Here is a 25,633-nt window from a genome sequence, read left to right on the forward strand (position 1 = left end):
ACCAGACATGAGCAGCATTTCCACTAGTGAATAACATTCCAAGGAGGGAGACAGAGCTGGATAGGGATGCTATGAACATCCCACTTGACCCTCATTTTAAAGGCGCTGCTTCGATACGAGCATTTTTCAATCTGGTCTTGAGGCTGATTCTGACCTGCTGGCCCAAGGGTGATCTGTGTTCACCGTACCAGATGGCAAGGCAGGCAGAGAGCAAAGAGTCCCCAGGAATGGGGAAATCTGAGGCTGGGGAGGAGCTGAGCATGCACTGGGCTTAGCTTTGGTCTGATAAGTTTATCAAGCACTGCCGGCTGCTAACTGTCAGCCAGTGAAGCGGGCCTGTTAGGGAGGAGGAACAGCTCCCAGGGCAAGATAGGACAGCCCATGTCTTATCAGTGTGCCTGAGCCAAAGAGGGAACTGGAGAGTGAGCACTTTCCAACCACTTCATCTGAACAACAGACAGATTGGCAGGAAAGGCCTGTCAGCCCTTCCCTTCTGCCACCCAGGCATCAACAGGGAGCCACCATCCATGCAAATAACCCTGGTAAGTGCGGCATGAGAGTTGCAAATGCGAACATAGGGGCCTGAGGGAATGCACCGGGTAGGTTTTATTAGGAACACTGGTGAGCAGGGAGTCAGATTTACAGCAAACAATTCAGATACTTACTGAGCGAGCTGCCACTGTTCAGTGCCCAGAGCAGCAGCTCTCCCCCATGCTGCCTTCCCTAGGTTTGGGAAGGGAATCTAGCATTTCAAAGTAACACTAGCCACTAAGCTTTGGTGTATTTTCCCATTACTGTTTCTGTAAAATAGTAAAAAAATCCCTAAGTGAATAAAAGAGGAAAAACCTGACCATCGCCATCTGAGCTGCAAGAGTATGGGCCAGCAAATACCCCTCCACACTTATCCTAGGGCAGCAATAACCAGATCAATACAGCTGAAGATCATAGCAGAGAGACTCTCCTACATTTGGACGAGCTTTCTTGGACAAGCACAGCCTGTGCAAGCTCCCTGTCTGTATATCTCAGACATGACAGGGAGGGTAATACGATTCCCGCATGGCACATCCTCTGCTTGTTTTCCTTGCTGAGGATGTGCTGTGTGGGATAGCACCAGCATCGGATCAGCAGCTTCAACACTTCATTTAGTACTAGACCATACAGACAGCTGTCATTCTGCATCCAGCCTACCTTTGGGTCTTTGGCTGGGTTCAAGCTGGTGACTTGTGTCCTGCCTATATGAGGGGATTTTATGGAGAGCTGGCCCCAGTGCAAACCCTGACCCTGTGCTGGGAGGATGTGTTCACACTTGGCTGCAAGTGCTGTCCCAAGTCCTCCATGGGGTATGAGGCAGGAAACCTTCTGCAGCAGCGATATAGGCCAGGATACCTCCAATGCAAGCTAGTCACTCAAAGGCTCCGTTTCTGGTAAGTAACATATCTAGGCAGCAATTTTCCTCTTCCTAAAGCACATATCTAAAACAGGACAGAAGCCATGCCTCCAATGCACCTACTTCTCTCACTGAAGAGAAGGGGAGCCTAGTATCTCTAGACATCTAGTTACATGAGATGAGTCACACCCCTGTGGTTTCTGCACTACTCTCAGGCCAAATTTCTCACAGCTGTTTCTGCTCCAACCCATAATCTACTCTTCTCCAGGCCACCAGCAACCTCTAAGCTGTTTAATTCCTACATGCATCAGGGGGTCCTAAGCAAGTTCTAAATACAACAGCCACATTCAGCACTGGTCAACAGAATTCTGAGGTTCAAGGCTTCCTCATGACGAATGAGGAGTTAAAAAACCCTACCCCATTGATTCTGCCTTCCTTTTGAATAAATTTAAAGGAATGGGTCTTTATCTTACATTCCAGACCCTTCTATATTAGGAGCTTTGGTGGGATTTTTGGCAGTGGTCAAATCCACTGGTTTCTTCTCTTTATAAAATAGAAGTTATCTCTTGTCTCAGTTGGGGAAGGGGAAGTCAGAGATGATGGAGCATTCCTGTTCTTGAAAGGGCTCCATCCTGAGAGTGTGGGCATGGTGAACCAGTGTGTCAGTCAGACGTCCCTGCCCCAGCTCCTTATTTAGATCCAGCCTGTAGTAGCTTCATTGGAAACCAATCAGGCTCAGTGGACACCCAGGTGTGACAGCACCTGGAAAAGAGTCCAGGAACTGCAGCTGCATTTTCTGATATTGTAGCATCATGGAAAACGCTATGAGACTCAAAATTCAAAGGAAGAGGATTGTATTCCTGGGTTTGCCATTGTCAGCTGATCTGAGCCAGTCACTGTCCCTCTCCCTGCCTCAGGTTTCCCATCTGCAAAGTAGGGATAACATGGACATGCTTTGAGATCTACAGAGCAAGGCAGAATTACTGCACATGCACAGTAATTTTACACTGGAACAGCACCCAGCATTGTGAAAAATCCTGCAGAAGATGCATAAAGCATCAAAGCAAAGTCTCTGTGTGACCTGCCAACGTGATATGCATTTCTCACTTTAAAATATTTGCCCAAAATTGAGTAGGACGCTAGAAATGGAAGTCAGGTCACCTGGACTTCCAGACTTGCTTCTTCACCAACTTTCTATCTTACCTTCTTGAAGTATAACTTTAAGTAGAACATCCCAAGTTAAAACTCTGTTTGTAGGAAAAGTATCATTTTATTTCTGAGTTCTAGAAGATACTTATAAAAATATGTATGAAACGAGTTTTCTAGTGCCTTACATTAAGGGCAGAGCTGGAGAAGGTCTTTGGTTTCAGAGTGAATGCACGCGGGACAGCTTCAGGTTGTCATCTTAACTGGAATGTAAGGAACTGTTTAGCTAGCAAGTCAGGGAGCCATGCCTGTGTGCCTTCTGCATAGTGTCACAACAGTGGTGTTGGAGGACTCAGAAATACTGATGATACTTTGCATTTAAATAGCGCATTCTGCCTAAAGACTTCAGAATGCTCCACAAAGATGGAAACATCTTATCCCTGTTTTACAGCAAGGCAACCAAGAGCCAGGGAGAGAGAGAAAGTAACACAAGGTCATATAGAGAGTGAGTGAAAGACCTAAGAAATGAATGAAGGCATTTTAGCTCCCAGCTCGTATTTTGATCGTTAGGCAGTGGGCAAAATTCAGACCCGTTGTGATGACAACAGCTGCATAAGTTGTACCAGTGGAATTTGGTGTATCGTCTCCAAATAAACAGGCATGTGAATGCCTCAGAGCCCTGGCACATCTTTGCTAACACTACACCTTGCTACTGCATGTCTGGAAGCAGCTACTACATACCATGACCTATTTCAAGCCAAATCCCTATTTTCTTAACTATGTGCTCCCACTGAAGTGGGCACAATATATAACAGTCAGCAGGATTTCACCCCTAGTCTGCAAGTTCTCTCACAGCATCATTATAAATTTTGAAGGAAATACAACAAGAGTCTTGTGGTTGTCAGGATCAGTAATTTATATTTTGGGGGCATCACCTCCTTAGCCCTACTTCCTCAATCCCAAAGTCCCCAGCAATCTTAGCTCAGAAGGGAATATGACTCAGGGCTTCAACTGAAGGGCTGTCATCTGCAAACCCTGAAGACTGGATGTGGCCGTGGTTTTATCACAGGCCACCAGCTGCCTCTAGAGCTCTTGCCTCCTCCCCAGTGATTCAGCAAATCTTCTTTGAGGAGAAAAACAAGCACACAAGTGAACAAATCTCAATGTCAGATTACAAAGATGAGCGGGGAAAAACTGCGGCTTAAAGGAGGGAGATAAAGCTGGTGAAGTTGCATGATCCAAGGACTGAAAGGCCTGGCAAAGACTTGTTTTTGGAGGAAGGGCAATAATAACATGAAAAACAAGGCCGTAATTTGGAGTCTTTACACCGTGGAAATTGCTAACAATAAAAGAGAACACAATGTGGAAGGAAATGAAGCATATTCTGCCCTCCAATATCTGGGCATTGCACAGGGCAGATAGGAGTTTTTACGGGTGTAGCTGAGAGCTGAATAGTCCATTCCAGTTAACACTGAAACAAAGTTCCACCAAGCGCCCTACTTCCAGAAGGAGTTTCTGCTCCCCAGAATACCCAAGATTTTCAATAGTTTGGAAGCCCATTATCAAGCATTTTGGACAACACTGTTCCTGAAAAAGATTCTGCATCATTTGGTATCTAAGGCATGGCAGAGGGCAGTTTTAACTTCTGACAGTTTTGGCCACTGTATCATATTTTTCCATAAACTTTTTGTTTCCTGCTGTAACTACTCTTGAGGTAGAACACAGTATCAGCTTAACAGATTATGGTACACAGTCTATAGAATAGAAAGCAAAGAAGAAACTTCACCCAGACTTTGGCTAGGAGATGTAGTATTTCCCCTAATGGCATTCAGCCCAGACACTCCAGTCAGAGCTCAATCTTCCAGGAATGCCATGAAATCCTAACGAAAATAAGGGTGTTTGCAATTTACGGAGAGCTTATGCCATGTTTGTGGAATCTCTCAGACCAGTGGGTCCTCTAATATCTGTGAGACAGATACAGCCTTCCACTAGCTTAAATGCAAGACAAAAAATAAGCACAAAAGGAAGAGGAGCTCAGGAACTGTGTGTATATGTATTGTAGATGGATAAACCAAGGCTGACTTTAGTCTCATATTGCTTTTATACTCTTCCTGGTTTACCTCACTAACCAGCACAGAGATCAATGTTTTGACAATAAAGTACAGCTAAGCAGGACTGACTTACCTTGCTGTGGGTTGGTATATTCTCTGTGAATATTTATGTATTCACCTCACCAACAACTTACACCTCACAAAACCACCATGCCCCCTCTCCGAGGGCTCACAGAGGGAGGACAGTCTTGGTGTACATACATACTTACAGCACCTGCTGCTCTTGACCAGGAAACACAAAGGAAGCAACCACAGCATAAGCCAGAGGACCACCTCCCAAGCTCACCCAGGGAGCTAAACCCATATAAACCATAGATAAATGATGCTAGGGCATTCTCCCTTATAAGTATTTCCCTGTGCAGTGCTGCCACCTGCTTTAACAGGTTTGGGGGTTTCCTCTCAAGTCTAACAATACTCAGCTGTGATCTTAGGGCTCCAGTGGCAGAGCCAAGAGAATTACAGTTTTTAAGCTGAAAATGCAGTACTACTGCACCCTACAGGCTGAAAACAGTGCATATTTAAACTTTCTTGAATCACAATTTCTCAGACAGGTCATTGCCTTGGGGAATGAGGCTGGATCATGGTTCCTGGGTGTTTGGGGCAGGCATTTTTGCCCCTTCCCGGGGCTCTCACAGAATGAACACACCCATTGCCCACCCTGCTGGGGTGAGCAGGTGGAACAGCAGTGGCTGCAAGTCTAAGACACAAACACACACCCCCCCAGACATACCAAAACCCCTGACTGAAGGACTAGATGATGGTGAGGGTGCAGGACTTGGCTGTGCTGGAGCTGTCCCGCATGTCCCGGCTGCTGTGCTCAGGGTACCCATAGGAAAGGTGGAGCTCATGGGCAGGGGAGGTTGTTTGCATGGGGAAGAGATGGAATGGAGAAATTCACCTGTTTAAGCTGCTGCCTTGTTCTACTTTAATGCCTCCTGATTTGGCACAACAGAGGCAGGCAGTCTTGAGACACTGCCTGGACACTAGAAACCTCAGCAAAAGTCCACCTGAGGACTCGGCAGGTGAGGGACCTGGTGCTCTGCTGAAGACGAGTGCCTCCCCCAGCACGCTACCTGCAGCGCGGGGTGCAGTGAGCCTGGCTTCCTGGGGCTTGCACGGGCTGGAGCCAAAGGGGGAGTGTGCAGGAGTCAATGCCGTATGTTCCTGTGACGGCGCTCACGGGACCTGCTCCCTCCTGGCCCCCACCTGGTTTTGCCAGAAGAACAATCTGTGAGATCTCCCACAAGAAACATCTTTCGTTTTCTCACTGCAGTCCTTCATGGCACTTCAAAAAAAAAGTTATCTTAACTGCGTTTCCATGCAGTTCCATTTGTTTCATTCCATGGGTTTCCATTGCCTTGTCCCTGTTCCCTGCTGAGCTGCAGTAACTACAGTAGAGCAGATGCAGAGGGTGAAGCCTTATGTGCTGCAACCACATTTCCTACAGATTAGGAGCCACCTGCCTGAGGGTTTTCTGTCAGGTAGTCGAGGGGACCTGTGTCACTGTGCTACTGGGTGTAGCTTTGCAGGGTTTCTTCCTTGACAATTTCTTTCCTCAGGGGTGTCACAAGAGGCTTTTAGGGTGCCTGTCTGTGATTCCAAAATCCGTAGGGAGGTGGGGCCAAAGGTGAACCAGCCCATTGCTCACATGCCTGAGTCCTTCTCTTCTGAAATCTGGAGCACAAACATCCATTTTTGCCTTGACCCGTGAAGGCCACCAGCCCGTGTGTGCCACGGGCAGAAAGCAAACCCAGTCTTTTCCCCCTTTTCTAGAGAGGGCTACAACAATCCCCAGGTGCCTGGTGAGAACCTGGCTGGCCTCAGCAGGGCCCACACAAGGCTATGTTTGTGACCTTTGACGATGAAGAAACCCCAACTAAACCCCTGGATGCTGCTGTACAGACCTGGAAGAAAGTGTACAGCAATCCTGTGAATAAAAAGGTGGAGGAAGAGCTGAGAAAGGTACGTGCCTTATTGCTGAGGTGGGCTGAGCACCATACTGTGGCGTACAGCAGACCTCGCTGCAAACTGTTGTGGTTGTAACTACTGCTGGCTTCTCTGAAGGTTTTGTGATTGTGTTTCCTGTTTAACCTTGTTGATGAGGGAGATACGGGCCTGTGCAATTAGGCCAGAACGCAAATCCAGTCCTTTGGTTCCACTCCAGTTCGATATCGGCTGCCCTTTGTGCCTGTAGCAAAATACACATTTGCTTTTTCTGTTCTCTAATCTCGCAAATGAGTAGGGCTGTAGTGGCATATTCTGCCAGCGACACAGGAATAGTTGTGTCCTGAACAGCTGCACCTCCCCTGCCGTGTTTGTCCTATGACACGGAAAGCCTCTACGCCTGCCCTTGTGACGGCCTGAGCCTGCAAGGAGGCAGAGCAAGGGAGCATCAGCTGGGTGTTCCTGGTTCTTTACATCTCATGCAGGACACCAGGTCTCAGACCTTGGGACACAGCGTTCCCGTGCTCTGTTTCTGCAGAGGGCAGCTGAGGGAATGGCTTTCTGAGGTCACCTCGTAAGTCCGTGACAGAGCTGGCATCCATTCCTTACCATCACATGACATCTCCCTCTTCCCAGGCTAAAGGGGTTTTAAAGTCAGCATATCCCAAAGACCACCCTGCCTTTCTCAGCCAGGCATGCTGTGCGAGCAGAAGGGCTTGCTTTGGTTAAACAAGCAGTGAAGATGGCAAAGAGCAGCTGGCATGTGAGTCTGGAGAGGATGAGGATGATGAAGAGAATGAGGAGGACTTCTGATGGGAGCGAAAGCAAAATGGAGACAGAAATTCCAGGCTATGTGTGAACGCAGGGAACAGCCTGGCTGCTGCTGGATGGAATCATCTCTGCTCTTGTTCCTTGAGTGCTGAGGGTTCAGCCACCATGCCCAGCGCGTGGGAAGGCAGAGCATGCACTAAGATGCCGCTGACCCGTCTGCACCGACTGCAGAGCCTGCTGGCGGGCGTCATTCTGTGAGTGTTGTGCATTCCCCAGTGCGTTACAAGTGCGAGGTTTCTCATTAGTGGCTGCTAATATGCTCCAATGCATGGTTTAATATGATTCCAGCCTCCTGCACTTGCATGAGGCTTCCCAAGGCTTCAGCATTTTTTCATGTTCTCTGGAGTTTAGACTGAGATATCTCCTTAGGGTTGGCCTGAGGTCACTAAAGCAACATCTGCAGGGCTCTCACACAGTGACGCCAGTCTACCTCAGCCGTGGCTTGGCCTCAGCCTACTGAAGGACAAGTGTGTAGAGGCTCTGCTGGTTTACCTTAGAGCCAGGTCAGGTCACGGCATTGACATGCAGCTGCGTTCCTAGGGATATATATATGTGTGTGTGTGTGTGTGTATGCCTCCATCTGGGGCCTGGCTCCTCAGGTGTGCGCTCACCATGGCTCAGTGGGTGACCCTGTGCTTTGCCTTGTGCTCCTACCTCGGGGTAGCCTGGGCTGCAACCGTAAGTACAACAGCACTTGTTAGGGATTTGTAAGACATTTTCCCTGTTCCTGCCTGCATGAGCAAACTCCTGCTACGCCTGGTCTGGAGCCCATGACAGAGGGCCTGCAGAGCGTGAGAGCCAGGGCAGGGTGTTTGCCTGCCCTAAACATGGCAAAGGCTCTCCCCAGCATTTTTGCAGAGGTTCCTGCACAGCTGTGTGTGCACAGTTCTGGCCTGCTTTACATCTTCAGGCCCTCACCTTCTGCCACTTATCCTTGGGAGTGCAGGGGGATTGCTGCTGCGTGTCTGCTCCAAAGGGCAGCCTGCAGGACATCTGCACGGGCGCATCTCCAGCGGCAGCCACCTGTGAGCTTTGCACAAGGGTCCAAAGGGGTGGCGGGGGGGGGCAGCTGTGACGGGGTCCATCTGGGGGACCGGGCCAGGCAAGGTGTGGATGGTGGCCTGAGGCACGAAGCGTGACTGTGCAATGGATTTTCTCTTCTCAATGGTACTGCACGTAGCTGGGTGTGGTGCACACTGAGGGCGGTTTTGTGGAAGGTGAGAGTAAAAAACTGGGACTCTTTGGGAAATACATCGACATCTTCAGAGGGATCCCCTTTGCTGCCCCTCCGAAGAGGCTGGAAGACCCCAAACCTCATCCTGGCTGGGACGGTAAGATCCAGCTTTCAAATGCCTTTGAGTTTTGGGTTTTATTTTCGCTTCTCTCACTTCAGTGCATTATTGACAAGCCAAGTATATTGTTTGCTGCTTTCATCTACTAAGCAGTGCTACAAAAAAGCTCTAACTCTCATGGTGGGTATGCGAGTCTGTGTCTGAGGGTTCCCAAACAACTCAGGTAACCGCGCGAAGTAAGAAAACCAAAGCATGGCACCTGCATCTCCCCTTGCCATGCCTCCGCTGTCCACAGCTAGTTCACAGGGGAAAGGGTCCCGCTTTGTCATTCCCTCGGACGGGTCCCAGTGGTGGGGGTGGCTTTACTGCGTCTGCACTGGGCTCAGGGAGGAGAGGAGGGATGAACAGACAGATTGCAACCAAAGGATGGAGCTGATGCCTCTAACTCGGACCTGCTGTCTTCTCTGCCCCCTCTCAGGGACACTGAATGCAAAAAAGTTCAAAAATCGCTGCATGCAGATGACGCTTATGCAAACCGATGTCCGCGGGAGCGAGGACTGTCTCTACCTGAACATCTGGATCCCTCAAGGGCGCAGACAGGGTATGTGCTTGGCAGAGGCCTGGGGAGGAGATTCTCAGTTGCCTTGTGTGGACAAAATGCTGTGGAGCATCCCTCAGCAGTTGTGCTGCCAGAGTGGGCAACTGGAAGAGCACTGACTTTCAGAGGGAAAGGCAGGAGCCATGTTGGCCAGTGTCACTCAGCTGCAGCCTCTTGGGAGTGTCAGCCTCTTCCACAGAGCATGGGCTTTCTTGGCCACAGGCTTTTGCAGAGCATCATGTCTGTCCGTGCCCAGGCGGAGCGACGCTCAGCAAGTGGGTGTGGGGCCGCATGGGCAGCACCTTCTAGCCATGTGGTGGCTCACACTGCTTTTCTTCCTCATCTCCCAGTCTCTACCAACATGCCAGTGATGGTCTGGATCTATGGCGGCGGCTTCCTTGTAGGAGGGAGTCAGGGAGCCAACTTCCTCAATAACTACCTCTATGACGGCGAGGAGATCGCCGTGCGCGGCAACGTGATCGTGGTGACCGTCAACTACCGCGTGGGGCCCCTGGGCTTCCTGAGCACCGGAGATGCAAGCTTGCCGGGTACCGTAGCTGCTCCCTCTGCAGGGGACCCTGTCACGGGTCCCCAGCCTGCCAGCTTTGCTGTGCCTTTGCTCAATGGCGGGTGCTCTCTGTTGCTCAGGGAACTACGGGCTGAAGGACCAGCACATGGCTATTGCCTGGGTGAAGAGGAATATCAAGGCCTTTGGGGGTGACCCAGAAAACATCACCATCTTTGGGGAATCAGCCGGTGGCGCTAGTGTCTCCCTGCAGGTGCGTTGGCCTTGTCGGATCCCACCAGAGCCACTTCCCTTCTCTGTAAATGGAAGAGATGTTCCCCTTGGTGCTCTGCTGCTTTCCTCCACACACGCGCCTCATTAACATCCTCTCCTGCCCAGGGACAGCAACGCTCAGCCTCTTTGCTTTGTAGCTGCTCCTCCTCCTTCAGCTTAATCAGCCCCACCACTGCAGGCGAGTGTCCTCGCTTTTGGGACCTCTGGTGAGACAGCATTTACTTGCCATCTCCTTGCATGACTTGCCATGTCATACAGAGCATGCTCTGCTCCTCTTCTCACCGTATCACCTTTTAACGGCTGAGACTTTTCAATAGCATGAGAGTTGGCAGCTTCCCCGGGCCTGGTGCACAAGCTGTGAGGGGTTCGGCCAAGTCTGGCAGGCGATGGTCTCTTCAGGATTTTCTACCTGAAAACCCCCTTGTTCCTCTTTTGCACCACAGACGCTGTCCCCAAAGAACAAGGGCCTGTTCAAGAGAGCCATCAGCCAGAGCGGCGTTGGTCTCTGCAGCTGGGCCATCCAGAAGGACCCGCTCGCCTGGGCCAAAAAGGTAATGTGCAAGTCTAGCTGGAGGGAATGGAAAACAAAGAGAGGAATTCCCTGGAGAAGAGCATCACTAGCAAGGTGGTTTGGCAGGAACCATGCCACCAAACCAATCACTTTGGAGAGATGCTGCTTTGAGATTAGAACCAACCTCAGCTTCTGTGAAGCCAGTGATGAAGCCTGGCTTCAGTGAGTAATGCTGGGAGGTTTCTCTCTCTCCTCCTGCAGATTGCAGAAAAGGTGGGGTGCCCCACAGACAACACGACCACCTTGGCCAACTGCCTGCGTGTCACCGACCCCAAAGCAGTGACGCTGGCCTACCACCTGCAGCTGATCAACCTGCCCGGTAAGTGCCCCGGGCCATACTGCGGTCTCCCAGCCACACAGGGCTCAGCACGCCTTGGACGGGATGTTGGGGTGACTGCCAGGAGTGTTGAAGCAATGCTTGGGCCCTTCACAAAGGGGACAGTAATGACAGGTCTCGCGGTTAACCTGCTGCAGGCAGGTGCACAATGTGCTGAGTGACCACTCTTTGTCGTGCAGTGGCAGCGGTGGCAGAGGAGTTACCCAAGGGCCATGCCTTGGCTCCAAAACAGCTGGTTGCGCTTTCTGTTCTGTGAAAGCAGCAAGAGTGATTCCAGAACACGGCTGACGAACAAGAAACCCTGCTATTTTCCTTTGGGTCGCTGGGTGGAGCGTAGGCCTCTCACAGCAGCAGGGGATGCTTCTGCCCTTGCTGCGTGTGAGAATGTCTTTCCCAAGAAGACTCTCCTCCGCTTGCTCTCCGCACACTCCTAGTAAAAAGCCGCAGTATTTAGCCTTGCTCAGGACAGGGAGTGGCCAAGCCACTGCTGTGCAGCTGCACTGGCCTGAGCCGGCTGCCCTGGCAATGAGTGGGTGCAGCCAGATGGGGTGGGGAGGAGAAGTTCTGCTCTTCCCTACCTTTGGCTGGGCTTTTTGGGAAGGGGCTGCGGGAAGGAGGAGAGCAATTGTTGATGTTACCTGCTGGTACTTGGCTGGCAGATCTTTTGTTCCTCTCCCCCGCCTACAGGCACGAGGTTTGCTGAACGTGATCCTGTGGTCACGTTGAAGTCACCACCCATGCTTTCCTTCAGCTCAGCCTGTGCCTGCCACAGTTCCTTGGGCCATGTGATATGCCAGGCCACGCACGTGTCTTTTCTCAGCTCTTAACAGACTCCCATCTTGTCTCCTGCTGCAGCTCCCCTGGTTCGCACACTCGCCCTCACTCCTGTCGTCGATGGAGACTTCCTCCCAGACATGCCAGAGAAGCTCTTTGCCAACGCCGCTGACATTGACTACATCGCTGGGGTCAATAACATGGATGGACACATCTTTGCTGGCATTGATTTACCTGCTATCAACCGCCCATTTGTGAAAATCACTGCGTAAGCGAAGGATGCTCTTAAAACCCTTTAGCAGGAGGAAGGTTCTCTTCACTGTAGCCCCCAAACTCCCGGGGCTTAGGCCTGAGTGGCCAGGGCAGTACCTTCAAAACAGGATGTCACGCCACGCCAGGGTGCCTCGGGCATCCTTCCCAGGTCAGAGCCCTCAAGAGAAAGGACCAGCTAGTGGGAAGCCTTCCGAACAACCTTTAAGGTGTTCCTCAACTCCCACCAGCGATAGGCTTGGCAGCCCTCTTGCTGTCTGTCCAGAGCAGGTACACGCTGGCCATGCTGGGCGCCCGCCCCATAAGGCACCTCTTTGCAGACAAAAGGAGCTTGTGGCCAAGCTGTTCTGCTCAGAACGCTGGGAGGCACATGCCCACCATCTAAGGCCTGCAACAAAGTCACTGGCTGTTACTCCACCAAACCGTTGCTAGCCACAGGCTCGGGTGTGAACATCAGCGGGAGCTGGGATCCGCTTCCAGGAGCCCTGCCCTGCTTGAAGCTGCCGGTCTGTAATTAGTTGATACTACTTGTCTTTTCAGGGACGAGTTCTACCATTTGGTCAAAGGCCTTACTGTGGACAGGGGTGAGCGTGGAGCCAACATGACATACAATCTCTACACGCAAGCATGGGGCAGCAACCCGGACCAGGAGGTCATGAAGAAGACAGTGGTGGACCTGATTACTGACTACACCTTCCTGGTTCCCACACAGTGGGCATTGAATCTGCACATGCAGAATGCCCGGTGAGCAGCTCAGCCCTGGCAGGAGCCCAGAGCCTGCCTGGGGACTGAAACACTGCCTTTCCCACACAGGGGGCTGGGGAGCACCTTAAGGGAGATGCACTTGAAGGAGGCAGGCTTTTTTGTACCGAGTACACACTTACACGTGGCTGGCTCGTACAAACACTATTTCTCAAATGCTGCAAGGGAGTCATGCTGGGACCTTGTTCTAAATTCCCACAAAAACAAGATTTTGCTTCTTGAAAACTGCAGACTTCATCCTGGCAACGTGTGATGCCATGAGCCATGGCGTTGGGATGATACGAGGGTTAGGGCGAGAGTCAGAAATGGGAGATAGAAAGTTGCGAGACAGAAGGATGTTTTCTCCTGAGAGCACCTCTGAGATGCACGTGAGCACCTTCCGAGGCTGGAGGACTCGCTCTGCCAGTATTTGGAATGTGGTTATGGATCTACAGCCCTTTCTCTGCTCCCCACTCACAGCTGCTTAGCAAGTCTGTTTTATTTCCCCAGGAATGCCAAGACATACAGCTACTTGTTCTCCCAGCCATCCCGAATGCCCGTCTACCCGAGGTGGGTAGGGGCCGACCATGCTGACGACTTGCAGTACGTGTTTGGGAAACCCTTCGCCACCCCCCTGGGCTACCTGCCCAAGCACAGGACTGTCTCCGAGGCCATGATTGCTTACTGGACCAATTTTGCCACAACAGGGTGAGTGATTCTGCTTCCACATTTGGGGCTTGCTGCAGCTCTTCAACCTGCTGCCTTTGCCTATTAACATCTCGGGAGCAATTCCCAAAAGCGGGGTGCCCTCTGCCTCCACTTCTCTAGTTAGCCTGGCTCTATGTCTCCCAGCGGTGGAGTTTGCTCTGGGTCCCCCTCATCCAGAGACCGCCTGGGGACAGCAGAAGCATTTTCAGAACTTGTGAACTCTGCTCACATGTAATGATGACGTTTGTCTCCAAATCCGGGTGTTTGGACAGGAGTTAAGTCCCTGTCTGCAGCCCGGGATGATGCTTGCGGGGACCAAGGGAGGAGACTGCAGGCTGGCAAGTGGCTCCCAGCAGGCAGAATTGCTATTGCTTGTCCCTGTGCCAGACCCTCTCTTTGCACTCCCTTAAAGTCTCATCACTTGAGCAGACGGGGTCCCTGCCAAACACCATAAACCCTGCCGCATCCACAAGCTGCCCTGATAAAACTGAGCTTCTGTCTCCTTTTCCGCCAGTGATCCCAACAAAGGGAATTCAAAGGTGCCTGTAACCTGGCCGCCCTACACCAAAGAAGGCAGTTTCTACCTGGAAATCAACAGCAAGATGAACCAGGACTCCGTGAAGCAGGATCTGAAAATTCGGTACGTCACCTTCTGGAACACGGTGTATCAGAGTCTGCCGCAGGTTGCCAACGTCTCTGTGGCCGACGAACTTCTGTGGAGCTAAGAAAAAACACGTTTTCAAGATAGGCCTGATTCATTAAAGGCTTGCTTGTAGCTGAGCAATTCCAGCTTCTCAGTGTCTTTGTGTGACAGGATTTTCTCCCTAACATTAAAGTTAGGCAGTGAGTGACATCCAGTCCCTGGGCAAAGGGTGTTGCCCTGACCTGGAGCACAGCAACGGCCTGGGGAAGCTGCTGATGCCCAAGAGCCGTGGCTTGGCTGCTCTGCCAGCTGCTTGGCTCAGGCCTTGTTTCTCCTCGTTGCCTGTGTGACCCCTGGCAGGACAGGCCCAATCCTGCCCTGTCCTCTGGATATCCCCATTACCATCACCATCCAGGCAAACAGCCACCTGCTCTTGCATGGAATCATAGACTCATTAAGGTTGGAAAGGACCTCTAAGATGATCAGCTCCAACCATCAACCCAACACCCCCATGTCTCCTAAACCATGTCCCCAGGTGCCACGTCTACACAAGATGTGTAAATACCTCCAGGGATGGTGACTCCCCCACCTCTCTTGGCAGACTGTTCCAGTGCCTGACCACTCTTGCAGGAAAGAAATTGTTCCTAATATCCAACCTAAACCTCCCCTGATGCAACTTGTGGCCATTTCCTCTTGTCCTATTGCTAGTAACTTTGGAGATCAACACCCACCTTGCTACAAACACCTTTCAGGCAGTTGCAGAGAGTGATAAGGTCTCCCCTCAGCCTCCTCTTCTCCAGGCTAAACACTCCCAGTTCCCTCGGCCGCTCCCCAGTACCCTTGTTCTCCAGACCCTTCAACAGCTTTGCTGCCCTTCTCTGGACACACTCCAGCCCCTCAAGGGCCTTCTTGTCCCGAGGGGCCCAAACCTGAGCCCAGCATTCGAGGTGGGGCCTCCCCAGGGCCGAGCACAGGGGCCCCATCCCTGCCCGGCTCCTGCTGGCCACACCAGTGCTGACACAAGCCCGGGGGCTGGTGGCCTCCTTGGCCACCCGGGCACTGCTGGCTCATGCCCAGCCGGCTGTCAGCCAGCACCCCCAGGGCCTTCTCCGCCGGGCACTTCCCAGCCTCTCTGCCCCAGGCCTGGGGCGTTGCCTGGGGTTGGTGTGACCCAAGGGCAGGACTCGGCACTTGGCCTTGTTAAATCTCATACAGTTGACTTAGGCCCATCGATGCAGCCTGTCCAGATCCCTCTGCAGAGCCTTCCTGCCTTCGAGCAGATTGATGCTCCCGCCCATTTTGGTGTCATCTGCAAGCTTACTGATGGTGCACTTGATCCCCTCATGCAGATCATTGATAAAGATATTAAACAAAGCTGGCCCAACCCTGAGGCCTGGGGAACGCTGCTCGTGACCGGCCATCAGCTGGATTTAGCTCTGTTCTCCACAACTCTCTGTGTCCGGACATCCAGGCAGTGTTTTAAACAGCACAGATAACAACTGTCCAATTGAGATAACAGCAGCTGTATGATGTGCACGAAAGCAGCTAGTGAAGCGTGGCCACGCAAGCACAGGAATGAGCTCAGGGCCTGGAAGGCAAAAATAAACCCACAGGAGGCTTTTTCATCACATGAGGCTGCCTCAAATCCATTGTGACTTCAGTGTTACTTTTGTACCTCTGTTCCTGAAGCATCAGAGCAGCATTGAATAAGTCATTCTGGTATATCACCTGTTTAAGCTGCTGCCTTGTTCTACTTTAATGCCTCCTGATTTGGCACAACAGAGGCAGGCAGTCTTGAGACACTGCCTGGACACTAGAAACCTCAGCAAAAGTCCACCTGAGGACTCGGCAGGTGAGGGACCTGGTGCTCTGCTGAAGACGAGTGCCTCCCCCAGCGCGCTACCTGCAGCGCGGGGTGCAGTGAGCCTGGCTTCCTGGGGCTTGCACGGGCTGGAGCCAAAGGGGGAGTGTGCAGGAGTCAATGCCGTATGTTCCTGTGACAGCGTTCACGGGACCTGCTCCCTCCTGGTCCCCACCTGGTTTTGCCAGAAGAACAATCTGTGAGATCTCCCACAAGAAACATCTTTCGTTTTCTCACTGCAGTCCTTCATGGCACTTCAAAAAAAAAGTTATCTTAACTGCGTTTCCATGCAGTTCCATTTGTTTCATTCCATGGGTTTCCATTGCCTTGTCCCTGTTCCCTGCTGAGCTGCAGTAACTACAGTAGAGCAGATGCAGAGGGTGAAGCCTTATGTGCTGCAACCACATTTCCTACAGATTAGGAGCCACCTGCCTGAGGGTTTTCTGTCAGGTAGTCGAGGGGACCTGTGTCACTGTGCTACTGGGTGTAGCTTTGCAGGGTTTTTTCCTTGACAATTTCTTTCCTCAGGGGTGTCACAAGAGGCTTTTAGGGTGCCTGTCTGTGATTCCAAAATCCGTAGGGAGGTGGGGCCAAAGGTGAACCAGCCCATTGCTCACATGCCTGAGTCCTTCTCTTCTGAAATCTGGAGCACAAACATCCATTTTTGCCTTGACCCGTGAAGGCCACCAGCCCGTGTGTGCCACGGGCAGAAAGCAAACCCAGTCTTTTCCCCCTTTTCTAGAGAGGGCTACAACAATCCCCAGGTGCCTGGTGAGAACCTGGCTGGCCTCAGCAGGGCCCACACAAGGCTATGTTTGTGACCTTTGACGATGAAGAAACCCCAACTAAACCCCTGGATGCTGCTGTACAGACCTGGAAGAAAGTGTACAGCAATCCTGTGAATAAAAAGGTGGAGGAAGAGCTGAGAAAGGTACGTGCCTTATTGCTGAGGTGGGCTGAGCACCATACTGTGGCGTACAGCAGACCTCGCTGCAAACTGTTGTGGTTGTAACTACTGCTGGCTTCTCTGAAGGTTTTGTGATTGTGTTTCCTGTTTAACCTTGTTGATGAGGGAGATACGGGCCTGTGCAATTAGGCCAGAACGCAAATCCAGTCCTTTGGTTCCACTCCAGTTCGATATCGGCTGCCCTTTGTGCCTGTAGCAAAATACACATTTGCTTTTTCTGTTCTCTAATCTCGCAAATGAGTAGGGCTGTAGTGGCATATTCTGCCAGCGACACAGGAATAGTTGTGTCCTGAACAGCTGCACCTCCCCTGCCGTGTTTGTCCTATGACACGGAAAGCCTCTACGCCTGCCCTTGTGACGGCCTGAGCCTGCAAGGAGGCAGAGCAAGGGAGCATCAGCTGGGTGTTCCTGGTTCTTTACATCTCATGCAGGACACCAGGTCTCAGACCTTGGGACACAGCGTTCCCGTGCTCTGTTTCTGCAGAGGGCAGCTGAGGGAATGGCTTTCTGAGGTCACCTCGTAAGTCCGTGACAGAGCTGGCATCCATTCCTTACCATCACATGACATCTCCCTCTTCCCAGGCTAAAGGGGTTTTAAAGTCAGCATATCCCAAAGACCACCCTGCCTTTCTCAGCCAGGCATGCTGTGCGAGCAGAAGGGCTTGCTTTGGTTAAACAAGCAGTGAAGATGGCAAAGAGCAGCTGGCATGTGAGTCTGGAGAGGATGAGGATGATGAAGAGAATGAGGAGGCCTTCTGATGGGAGCGAAAGCAAAATGGAGACAGAAATTCCAGGCTATGTGTGAACGCAGGGAACAGCCTGGCTGCTGCTGGATGGAATCATCTCTGCTCTTGTTCCTTGAGTGCTGAGGGTTCAGCCACCATGCCCAGCGCGTGGGAAGGCAGAGCATGCACTAAGATGCCGCTGACCCGTCTGCACCGACTGCAGAGCCTGCTGGCGGGCGTCATTCTGTGAGTGTTGTGCATTCCCCAGTGCGTTACAAGTGCGAGGTTTCTCATTAGTGGCTGCTAATATGCTCCAATGCATGGTTTAATATGATTCCAGCCTCCTGCACTTGCATGAGGCTTCCCAAGGCTTCAGCATTTTTTCATGTTCTCTGGAGTTTAGACTGAGATATCTCCTTAGGGTTGGCCTGAGGTCACTAAAGCAACATCTGCAGGGCTCTCACACAGTGACGCCAGTCTACCTCAGCCGTGGCTTGGCCTCAGCCTACTGAAGGACAAGTGTGTAGAGGCTCTGCTGGTTTACCTTAGAGCCAGGTCAGGTCACGGCATTGACATGCAGCTGCGTTCCTAGGGATATATATATGTGTGTGTGTGTGTGTGTACGCCTCCATCTGGGGCCTGGCTCCTCAGGTGTGCGCTCACCATGGCTCAGTGGGTGACCCTGTGCTTTGCCTTGTGCTCCTACCTCGGGGTAGCCTGGGCTGCAACCGTAAGTACAACAGCACTTGTTAGGGATTTGTAAGACATTTTCCCTGTTCCTGCCTGCATGAGCAAACTCCTGCTACGCCTGGTCTGGAGCCCATGACAGAGGGCCTGCAGAGCGTGAGAGCCAGGGCAGGGTGTTTGCCTGCCCTAAACATGGCAAAGGCTCTCCCCAGCATTTTTGCAGAGGTTCCTGCACAGCTGTGTGTGCACAGTTCTGGCCTGCTTTACATCTTCAGGCCCTCACCTTCTGCCACTTATCCTTGGGAGTGCAGGGGGATTGCTGCTGCGTGTCTGCTCCAAAGGGCAGCCTGCAGGACATCTGCACGGGCGCATCTCCAGCGGCAGCCACCTGTGAGCTTTGCACAAGGGTCCAAAGGGGTGGCGGGGGGGGGCAGCTGTGACGGGGTCCATCTGGGGGACCGGGCCAGGCAAGGTGTGGATGGTGGCCTGAGGCACGAAGCGTGACTGTGCAATGGATTTTCTCTTCTCAATGGTACTGCATGTAGCTGGGTGTGGTGCACACTGAGGGCGGTTTTGTGGAAGGTGAGAGTAAAAAACTGGGACTCTTTGGGAAATACATCGACATCTTCAGAGGGATCCCCTTTGCTGCCCCTCCGAAGACTCTGCAGGACCCCAGACCTCATCCTGGCTGGGACGGTAAGATCCAGCTTTCAAATGCCTTTGAGTTTTGGGTTTTATTTTCGCTTCTCTCACTTCAGTGCATTATTGACAAGCCAAGTATATTGTTTGCTGCTTTCATCTACTAAGCAGTGCTACAAAAAAGCTCTAACTCTCATGGTGGGTATGCGAGTCTGTGTCTGAGGGTTCCCAAACAACTCAGGTAACCGCGCGAAGTAAGAAAACCAAAGCATGGCACCTGCATCTCCCCTTGCCATGCCTCCGCTGTCCACAGCTAGTTCACAGGGGAAAGGGTCCCGCTTTGTCATTCCCTCGGACGGGTCCCAGTGGTGGGGGTGGCTTTACTGCGTCTGCACTGGGCTCAGGGAGGAGAGGAGGGATGAACAGACAGATTGCAACCAAAGGATGGAGCTGATGCCTCTAACTCGGACCTGCTGTCTTCTCTGCCCCCTCTCAGGGACACTGAATGCAAAAAAGTTCAAAAATCGCTGCATGCAGATGACGCTTATGCAAACCGATGTCCGCGGGAGCGAGGACTGTCTCTACCTGAACATCTGGATCCCTCAAGGGCGCAGACAGGGTATGTGCTTGGCAGAGGCCTGGGGAGGAGATTCTCAGTTGCCTTGTGTGGACAAAATGCTGTGGAGCATCCCTCAGCAGTTGTGCTGCCAGAGTGGGCAACTGGAAGAGCACTGACTTTCAGAGGGAAAGGCAGGAGCCATGTTGGCCAGTGTCACTCAGCTGCAGCCTCTTGGGAGTGTCAGCCTCTTCCACAGAGCATGGGCTTTCTTGGCCACAGGCTTTTGCAGAGCATCATGTCTGTCCGTGCCCAGGCGGAGCGACGCTCAGCAAGTGGGTGTGGGGCCGCATGGGCAGCACCTTCTAGCCATGTGGTGGCTCACACTGCTTTTCTTCCTCATCTCCCAGTCTCTACCAACATGCCAGTGATGGTCTGGATCTATGGCGGCGGCTTCCTTGTAGGAGGGAGTCAGGGAGCCAACTTCCTCAATAACTACCTCTATGACGGCGAGGAGATCGCCGTGCGCGGCAACGTGATCGTGGTGACCGTCAACTACCGCGTGGGGCCCCTGGGCTTCCTGAGCACCGGAGATGCAAGCTTGCCGGGTACCGTAGCTGCTCCCTCTGCAGGGGACCCTGTCACGGGTCCCCAGCCTGCCAGCTTTGCTGTGCCTTTGCTCAATGGCGGGTGCTCTCTGTTGCTCAGGGAACTACGGGCTGAAGGACCAGCACATGGCTATTGCCTGGGTGAAGAGGAATATCAAGGCCTTTGGGGGTGACCCAGAAAACATCACCATCTTTGGGGAATCAGCCGGTGGCGCTAGTGTCTCCCTGCAGGTGCGTTGGCCTTGTCGGATCCCACCAGAGCCACTTCCCTTCTCTGTAAATGGAAGAGATGTTCCCCTTGGTGCTCTGCTGCTTTCCTCCACACACGCGCCTCATTAACATCCTCTCCTGCCCAGGGACAGCAACGCTCAGCCTCTTTGCTTTGTAGCTGCTCCTCCTCCTTCAGCTTAATCAGCCCCACCACTGCAGGCGAGTGTCCTCGCTTTTGGGACCTCTGGTGAGACAGCATTTACTTGCCATCTCCTTGCATGACTTGCCATGTCATACAGAGCATGCTCTGCTCCTCTTCTCACCGTATCACCTTTTAACGGCTGAGACTTTTCAATAGCATGAGAGTTGGCAGCTTCCCCGGGCCTGGTGCACAAGCTGTGAGGGGTTCGGCCAAGTCTGGCAGGCGATGGTCTCTTCAGGATTTTCTACCTGAAAACCCCCTTGTTCCTCTTTTGCACCACAGACGCTGTCCCCAAAGAACAAGGGCCTGTTCAAGAGAGCCATCAGCCAGAGCGGCGTTGGTCTCTGCAGCTGGGCCATCCAGAAGGACCCGCTCGCCTGGGCCAAAAAGGTAATGTGCAAGTCTAGCTGGAGGGAATGGAAAACAAAGAGAGGAATTCCCTGGAGAAGAGCATCACTAGCAAGGTGGTTTGGCAGGAACCATGCCACCAAACCAATCGCTTTGGAGAGATGCTGCTTTGAGATTAGAACCAACCTCAGCTTCTGTGAAGCCAGTGATGAAGCCTGGCTTCAGTGAGTAATGCTGGGAGGTTTCTCTCTCTCCTCCTGCAGATTGCAGAAAAGGTGGGGTGCCCCACAGATAACAGCACTGATCTGGCCAACTGCCTGCGTGTCTCTGACCCCAAAGCAGTGACGCTGGCCTACCACCTGCAGCTGATCAACCTGCCCGGTAAGTGCCCCGGGCCATACTGCGGTCTCCCAGCCACACAGGGCTCAGCACGCCTTGGACGGGATGTTGGGGTGACTGCCAGGAGTGTTGAAGCAATGCTTGGGCCCTTCACAAAGGGGACAGTAATGACAGGTCTCGCGGTTAACCTGCTGCAGGCAGGTGCACAATGTGCTGAGTGACCACTCTTTGTCGTGCAGTGGCAGCGGTGGCAGAGGAGTTACCCAAGGGCCATGCCTTGGCTCCAAAACAGCTGGTTGCGCTTTCTGTTCTGTGAAAGCAGCAAGAGTGATTCCAGAACACGGCTGACGAACAAGAAACCCTGCTATTTTCCTTTGGGTCGCTGGGTGGAGCGTAGGCCTCTCACAGCAGCAGGGGATGCTTCTGCCCTTGCTGCGTGTGAGAATGTCTTTCCCAAGAAGACTCTCCTCCGCTTGCTCTCCGCACACTCCTAGTAAAAAGCCGCAGTATTTAGCCTTGCTCAGGACAGGGAGTGGCCAAGCCACTGCTGTGCAGCTGCACTGGCCTGAGCCGGCTGCCCTGGCAATGAGTGGGCGCAGCCAGATGGGGTGGGGAGGAGAAGTTCTGCTCTTCCCTACCTTTGGCTGGGCTTTTTGGGAAGGGGCTGCGGGAAGGAGGAGAGCAATTGTTGATGTTACCTGCTGGTACTTGGCTGGCAGATCTTTTGTTCCTCTCCCCCGCCTACAGGCACGAGGTTTGCTGAACGTGATCCTGTGGTCACGTTGAAGTCACCACCCATGCTTTCCTTCAGCTCAGCCTGTGCCTGCCACAGTTCCTTGGGCCATGTGATATGCCAGGCCACGCACGTGTCTTTTCTCAGCTCTTAACAGACTCCCATCTTGTCTCCTGCTGCAGCTCCCCTGGTTCGCACACTCGCCCTCACTCCTGTCGTCGATGGAGACTTCCTCCCAGACATGCCAGAGAAGCTCTTTGCCAACGCCGCTGACATTGACTACATCGCTGGGGTCAATAACATGGATGGACACATCTTTGCTGGCATTGATTTACCTGCTATCAACCGCCCATTTGTGAAAATCACTGCGTAAGCGAAGGATGCTCTTAAAACCCTTTAGCAGGAGGAAGGTTCTCTTCACTGTAGCCCCCAAACTCCCGGGGCTTAGGCCTGAGTGGCCAGGGCAGTACCTTCAAAACAGGATGTCACGCCACGCCAGGGTGCCTCGGGCATCCTTCCCAGGTCAGAGCCCTCAAGAGAAAGGACCAGCTAGTGGGAAGCCTTCCGAACAACCTTTAAGGTGTTCCTCAACTCCCACCAGCGATAGGCTTGGCAGCCCTCTTGCTGTCTGTCCAGAGCAGGTACACGCTGGCCATGCTGGGCGCCCGCCCCATAAGGCACCTCTTTGCAGACAAAAGGAGCTTGTGGCCAAGCTGTTCTGCTCAGAACGCTGGGAGGCACATGCCCACCATCTAAGGCCTGCAACAAAGTCACTGGCTGTTACTCCACCAAACCGTTGCTAGCCACAGGCTCGGGTGTGAACATCAGCGGGAGCTGGGATCCGCTTCCAGGAGCCCTGCCCTGCTTGAAGCTGCCGGTCTGTAATTAGTTGATACTACTTGTCTTTTCAGGGACGAGTTCTACCATTTGGTCAAAGGCCTTACTGTGGACAGGGGTGAGCGTGGAGCCAACATGACATACAATCTCTACACGCAAGCATGGGGCAGCAACCCGGACCAGGAGGTCATGAAGAAGACAGTGGTGGACCTGATTACTGACTACACCTTCCTGGTTCCCACACAGTGGGCATTGAATCTGCACATGCAGAATGCCCGGTGAGCAGCTCAGCCCTGGCAGGAGCCCAGAGCCTGCCTGGGGACTGAAACACTGCCTTTCCCACACAGGGGGCTGGGGAGCACCTTAAGGGAGATGCACTTGAAGGAGGCAGGCTTTTTTGTACCGAGTACACACTTACACGTGGCTGGCTCGTACAAACACTATTTCTCAAATGCTGCAAGGGAGTCATGCTGGGACCTTGTTCTAAATTCCCACAAAAACAAGATTTTGCTTCTTGAAAACTGCAGACTTCATCCTGGCAACGTGTGATGCCATGAGCCATGGCGTTGGGATGATACGAGGGTTAGGGCGAGAGTCAGAAATGGGAGATAGAAAGTTGCGAGACAGAAGGATGTTTTCTCCTGAGAGCACCTCTGAGATGCACGTGAGCACCTTCCGAGGCTGGAGGACTCGCTCTGCCAGTATTTGGAATGTGGTTATGGATCTACAGCCCTTTCTCTGCTCCCCACTCACAGCTGCTTAGCAAGTCTGTTTTATTTCCCCAGGAATGCCAAGACATACAGCTACTTGTTCTCCCAGCCATCCCGAATGCCCGTCTACCCGAGGTGGGTAGGGGCCGACCATGCTGACGACTTGCAGTACGTGTTTGGGAAACCCTTCGCCACCCCCCTGGGCTACCTGCCCAAGCACAGGACTGTCTCCGAGGCCATGATTGCTTACTGGACCAATTTTGCCACAACAGGGTGAGTGATTCTGCTTCCACATTTGGGGCTTGCTGCAGCTCTTCAACCTGCTGCCTTTGCCTATTAACATCTCGGGAGCAATTCCCAAAAGCGGGGTGCCCTCTGCCTCCACTTCTCTAGTTAGCCTGGCTCTATGTCTCCCAGCGGTGGAGTTTGCTCTGGGTCCCCCTCATCCAGAGACCGCCTGGGGACAGCAGAAGCATTTTCAGAACTTGTGAACTCTGCTCACATGTAATGATGACGTTTGTCTCCAAATCCGGGTGTTTGGACAGGAGTTAAGTCCCTGTCTGCAGCCCGGGATGATGCTTGCGGGGACCAAGGGAGGAGACTGCAGGCTGGCAAGTGGCTCCCAGCAGGCAGAATTGCTATTGCTTGTCCCTGTGCCAGACCCTCTCTTTGCACTCCCTTAAAGTCTCATCACTTGAGCAGACGGGGTCCCTGCCAAACACCATAAACCCTGCCGCATCCACAAGCTGCCCTGATAAAACTGAGCTTCTGTCTCCTTTTCCGCCAGTGATCCCAACAAAGGGAATTCAAAGGTGCCTGTAACCTGGCCGCCCTACACCAAAGAAGGCAGTTTCTACCTGGAAATCAACAGCAAGATGAACCAGGACTCCGTGAAGCAGGATCTGAAAATTCAGTACGTCACCTTCTGGAACACGGTGTATCAGAGTCTGCCGCAGGTTGCCAACGTCTCTGTGGCCGACGAACTTCTGTGGAGCTAAGAAAAAACACGTTTTCAAGATAGGCCTGATTCATTAAAGGCTTGCTTGTAGCTGAGCAATTCCAGCTTCTCAGTGTCTTTGTGTGACAGGATTTTCTCCCTAACATTAAAGTTAGGCAGTGAGTGACATCCAGTCCCTGGGCAAAGGGTGTTGCCCTGACCTGGAGCACAGCAACGGCCTGGGGAAGCTGCTGATGCCCAAGAGCCGTGGCTTGGCTGCTCTGCCAGCTGCTTGGCTCAGGCCTTGTTTCTCCTCGTTGCCTGTGTGACCCCTGGCAGGACAGGCCCAATCCTGCCCTGTCCTCTGGATATCCCCATTACCATCACCATCCAGGCAAACAGCCACCTGCTCTTGCATGGAATCATAGACTCATTAAGGTTGGAAAGGACCTCTAAGATGATCAGCTCCAACCATCAACCCAACACCCCCATGTCTCCTAAACCATGTCCCCAGGTGCCACGTCTACACAAGATGTGTAAATACCTCCAGGGATGGTGACTCCCCCACCTCTCTTGGCAGACTGTTCCAGTGCCTGACCACTCTTGCAGGAAAGAAATTGTTCCTAATATCCAACCTAAACCTCCCCTGATGCAACTTGTGGCCATTTCCTCTTGTCCTATTGCTAGTAACTTTGGAGATCAACACCCACCTTGCTACAAACACCTTTCAGGCAGTTGCAGAGAGTGATAAGGTCTCCCCTCAGCCTCCTCCAGGCTAAACACTCCCAGTTCCCTCGGCCGCTCCCCAGCACCCTTGTTCTCCAGACCCTTCAACAGCCCCGCTGCCCTTCTCTGGACACACTCCAGCCCCTCAAGGGCCTTCTTGTCCCGAGGGGCCCAAACCTGAGCCCAGCATTCGAGGTGAGGCCTCACCAGGGCCGAGCACAGGGGCCCCATCCCTGCCCGGCTCCTGCTGGCCACACCAGTGCTGACACAAGCCCGGGGGCTGGTGGCCTCCTTGGCCACCTGGGCACTGCTGGCTCATGCCCAGCCGGCTGTCAGCCAGCACCCCCAGGGCCTTCTCCGCCGGGCACTTCCCAGCCTCTCTGCCCCAGGCCTGGG

The 25,633-nt window shown here is 52.7% G+C and overlaps 2 protein-coding genes across 12 annotated transcripts; both read left to right on the forward strand.

Moving 5' to 3' along the window:
* The first annotated feature begins 320 nt into the window (after window positions 1–320).
* Window positions 321–17,754, forward strand: LOC142065660 (bile salt-activated lipase-like). Of its 8 annotated transcripts, none has more exons than XM_075112043.1 (13): window positions 321–542; window positions 6,418–6,606; window positions 7,225–7,613; window positions 8,600–8,750; window positions 9,190–9,312; window positions 9,660–9,857; window positions 9,958–10,088; window positions 10,552–10,659; window positions 10,881–10,998; window positions 11,872–12,058; window positions 12,601–12,804; window positions 13,312–13,509; window positions 14,024–14,293. In XM_075112043.1, exons 5-13 carry the CDS (start codon window positions 9,225–9,227, stop codon window positions 14,232–14,234), a joined length of 1,443 nt encoding a protein of 480 aa, XP_074968144.1. In that variant the 5' UTR covers window positions 321–542; window positions 6,418–6,606; window positions 7,225–7,613; window positions 8,600–8,750; window positions 9,190–9,224; the 3' UTR covers window positions 14,235–14,293. The 8 variants fall into 8 exon arrangements, 6 of the variants coding, with proteins under 6 accessions (XP_074968144.1, XP_074968145.1, XP_074968143.1 ...); XM_075112042.1 differs by having other exon boundaries at window positions 397–542; window positions 7,278–7,613; XM_075112044.1 differs by lacking the exon at window positions 8,600–8,750.
* Window positions 17,732–24,631, forward strand: LOC142065662 (bile salt-activated lipase-like). 4 transcript variants are annotated; one of them, XM_075112053.1, is made up of 11 exons: window positions 17,732–17,951; window positions 18,938–19,088; window positions 19,528–19,650; window positions 19,998–20,195; window positions 20,296–20,426; window positions 20,890–20,997; window positions 21,219–21,336; window positions 22,210–22,396; window positions 22,939–23,142; window positions 23,650–23,847; window positions 24,362–24,631. In XM_075112053.1, the coding sequence occupies exons 3-11, from the start codon at window positions 19,563–19,565 to the stop codon at window positions 24,570–24,572; spliced, it is 1,443 nt and encodes a 480-aa protein (XP_074968154.1). In that variant the 5' UTR covers window positions 17,732–17,951; window positions 18,938–19,088; window positions 19,528–19,562; the 3' UTR covers window positions 24,573–24,631. The 4 variants fall into 4 exon arrangements, with proteins under 4 accessions (XP_074968154.1, XP_074968153.1, XP_074968155.1 ...); XM_075112054.1 differs by lacking the exon at window positions 17,732–17,951 and adding an exon at window positions 18,256–18,435; XM_075112052.1 differs by lacking the exon at window positions 18,938–19,088 and having other exon boundaries at window positions 17,812–17,951.
* Window positions 24,632–25,633: the final 1,002 nt, after the last annotated feature.

This window comes from Phalacrocorax aristotelis, chromosome 17 (genome assembly GCF_949628215.1).
Source record: "Phalacrocorax aristotelis chromosome 17, bGulAri2.1, whole genome shotgun sequence".
NCBI classification, from domain to species: domain Eukaryota; kingdom Metazoa; phylum Chordata; class Aves; order Suliformes; family Phalacrocoracidae; genus Phalacrocorax; species Phalacrocorax aristotelis.